The sequence below is a fragment of the Morone saxatilis genome, unplaced genomic scaffold (assembly GCF_004916995.1).
Source record: "Morone saxatilis isolate NCDOM2014 unplaced genomic scaffold, NCSU_SB_2.0 Contig19, whole genome shotgun sequence".
Lineage (NCBI taxonomy): Eukaryota > Metazoa > Chordata > Actinopteri > Moronidae > Morone > Morone saxatilis.
In genome coordinates this window covers 52,913-54,875 of record NW_023339751.1, presented here as the reverse complement: position 1 = coordinate 54,875, position 1,963 = coordinate 52,913, and the positions used below count along the sequence as shown (strand labels likewise).

General features: G+C 41.4%; 1 protein-coding gene across 1 annotated transcript in view; it reads right to left on the bottom strand.

Annotated features, from left to right (window-relative positions):
• The window catches only part of LOC118329523 (E3 ubiquitin-protein ligase UBR2-like), a gene marked incomplete at both ends in the record, with an annotated part of 4,598 nt that overhangs the window by 1,105 nt on the left and 1,530 nt on the right, over positions 1-1,963 (bottom strand). The window contains 1 exon segment of the mRNA XM_035663740.1: positions 1,307-1,395. Within this exon segment, the coding sequence (XP_035519633.1) occupies positions 1,307-1,395 (89 nt within the window).

The window sequence follows — 1,963 nt, the reverse complement described above, 5'->3', positions numbered from 1 at the left end:
CTGGTTACAAATGTCTACCCAACAACTCCTCACTGGTTACCAATGTCTACCCAACAACTCCTCACTGGTTACCAATGTCTACCCAACACCTCCTCACTGGTTACAAATGTCTATCCAACACCCCATCACTGGTTACAAATATCTATCCAACATCTCATCACTGGTTACTAATGTCTACCCAACACCTCATCACTGGTTACAAACGTCTATCCAACACCCCATCACTGGTTACAAATATCTATCTAACACCTCACTGGTTACAAATGTCTACCCAACACCTCATCACTGGTTACCAATGTCTACCCAACACGTCCTTCCTTGGTACAAATGTCTATCGACTTTCTATAATTTACACACACTCTTACAGTAATGTCTGAAGTCGTCTCATGACCCCTCAGATATATCTTGTGACCCCCAGGATGAGAAACAACCGTCTAAAGTAGAATGCACGATTATTATCGCAATAATGGGAAATTTATATTATGTATTAAATTATTCCAATAAATAAATTACAGCTAATTAATTATGTTTAATTCTTATGACAGTGTCTCAAACTTTGTTTTATGAATGCCAAAGTATGTTGATGAAGTTGTTTATGAAACAAATTAACATTTGAAGAGTCAGATTGTTTGTTGTTAACAAGAGCTGTTAGCTCAGAGCTGTGGAATATTAATCTCATCCTTTATTACCCTCAGGTGAGCATAAACTACAGTTTATCAACTTCTTTTTAAAATACAAAAATGTGACATTATCAGTTGTTGGTATCAAGTCATGAGAAGCAGGTAATTATTGGTTATTGTATCAGTATCAGGTCAAGAGAAGCAGCAACCAATAATTGGTTATTGTACTGAATGAAAACAATCGGTGCAACTCTAAAGTAAAGGCACAGAGATACAGATGAACAGAAAGATTTTCTCAGGTTCAGTATTTGAACTTAAGAATTTATCGTGCAGATGCTGCTCTGCTGGTGACCTGATGATGTCACATCCTGCTGCCCTCAAGGACCGGAGGCCAATCTGGGCCATCCCGGGATAACAAACACACATTACAGTTAAAGAGGTAAGAATAGACCTTTTCCAGCATGCTTTTTGACAGAAATAGTAAACACAGGAGCTACCCCTGAGACTAATGATCTCTACACTCATACAATTATATTAATATTAATGCTGTATGGTTGAGCTCAGTCTTTATACACTCATGAAACCGCAGGACTGATGGAAAGCAGCAGGCTGTGGTGGACTGTGGGATACTCTGAGCTGATTATAGTACAGGTGTATTGATCAGGTGTGTTGATCGGGTGTCTTACCTTTGCGAACTGGATGGCAAAGATCTTCTTGTATTTGAGGTCCATCAGGAGGCTGTTCATCAGCAGCTGGTGGTAGATGTTCCTCGCTCCTACAGACAGAGAGACACAGACAGCATCACTGAATTAGTTTACTGTTTATGTTCAGCAGGAAGCATATACATCTATCAGCCATAACATTATGAGCACTGCCAGTGGATAACACTGATTATCTGGTTATCAGGGCTCCTGTCAGTGGGGGGTATATATCAGGCAGCAAGTGAACATTTGGTCCTCAGAGTTGATGACGACTAGGTCAAAACATCTCCAAACCTGCAGCTCTTGTGGGGTGTCTGTCTGCAGAGGTCAGTACCTATTAAAAGTGGTCCAAGGAAGTAACAGAACCAGAGACAGGAGGGAGGGCTGAGGCTCATTGATGCACATGGGGAGTGAAGGCTGGCCCGTGTGGTCCGATTCAACAGACGAGCTACTGTAGCTCAAACTACTGAAACAGTTAATGCTGGTTTTTATAGAAAGGGGTCAGAACACACAGTGCAGAGCCATACTGACCCCTGTCCACTGTCCACCTACAATGTGAGCATCAGAACTGGACCATGGAGCAATGGAAGAAGGTAGCTCGGTTTGATGAATCACATTTTCTTTTACATCTTGTGGATGGTG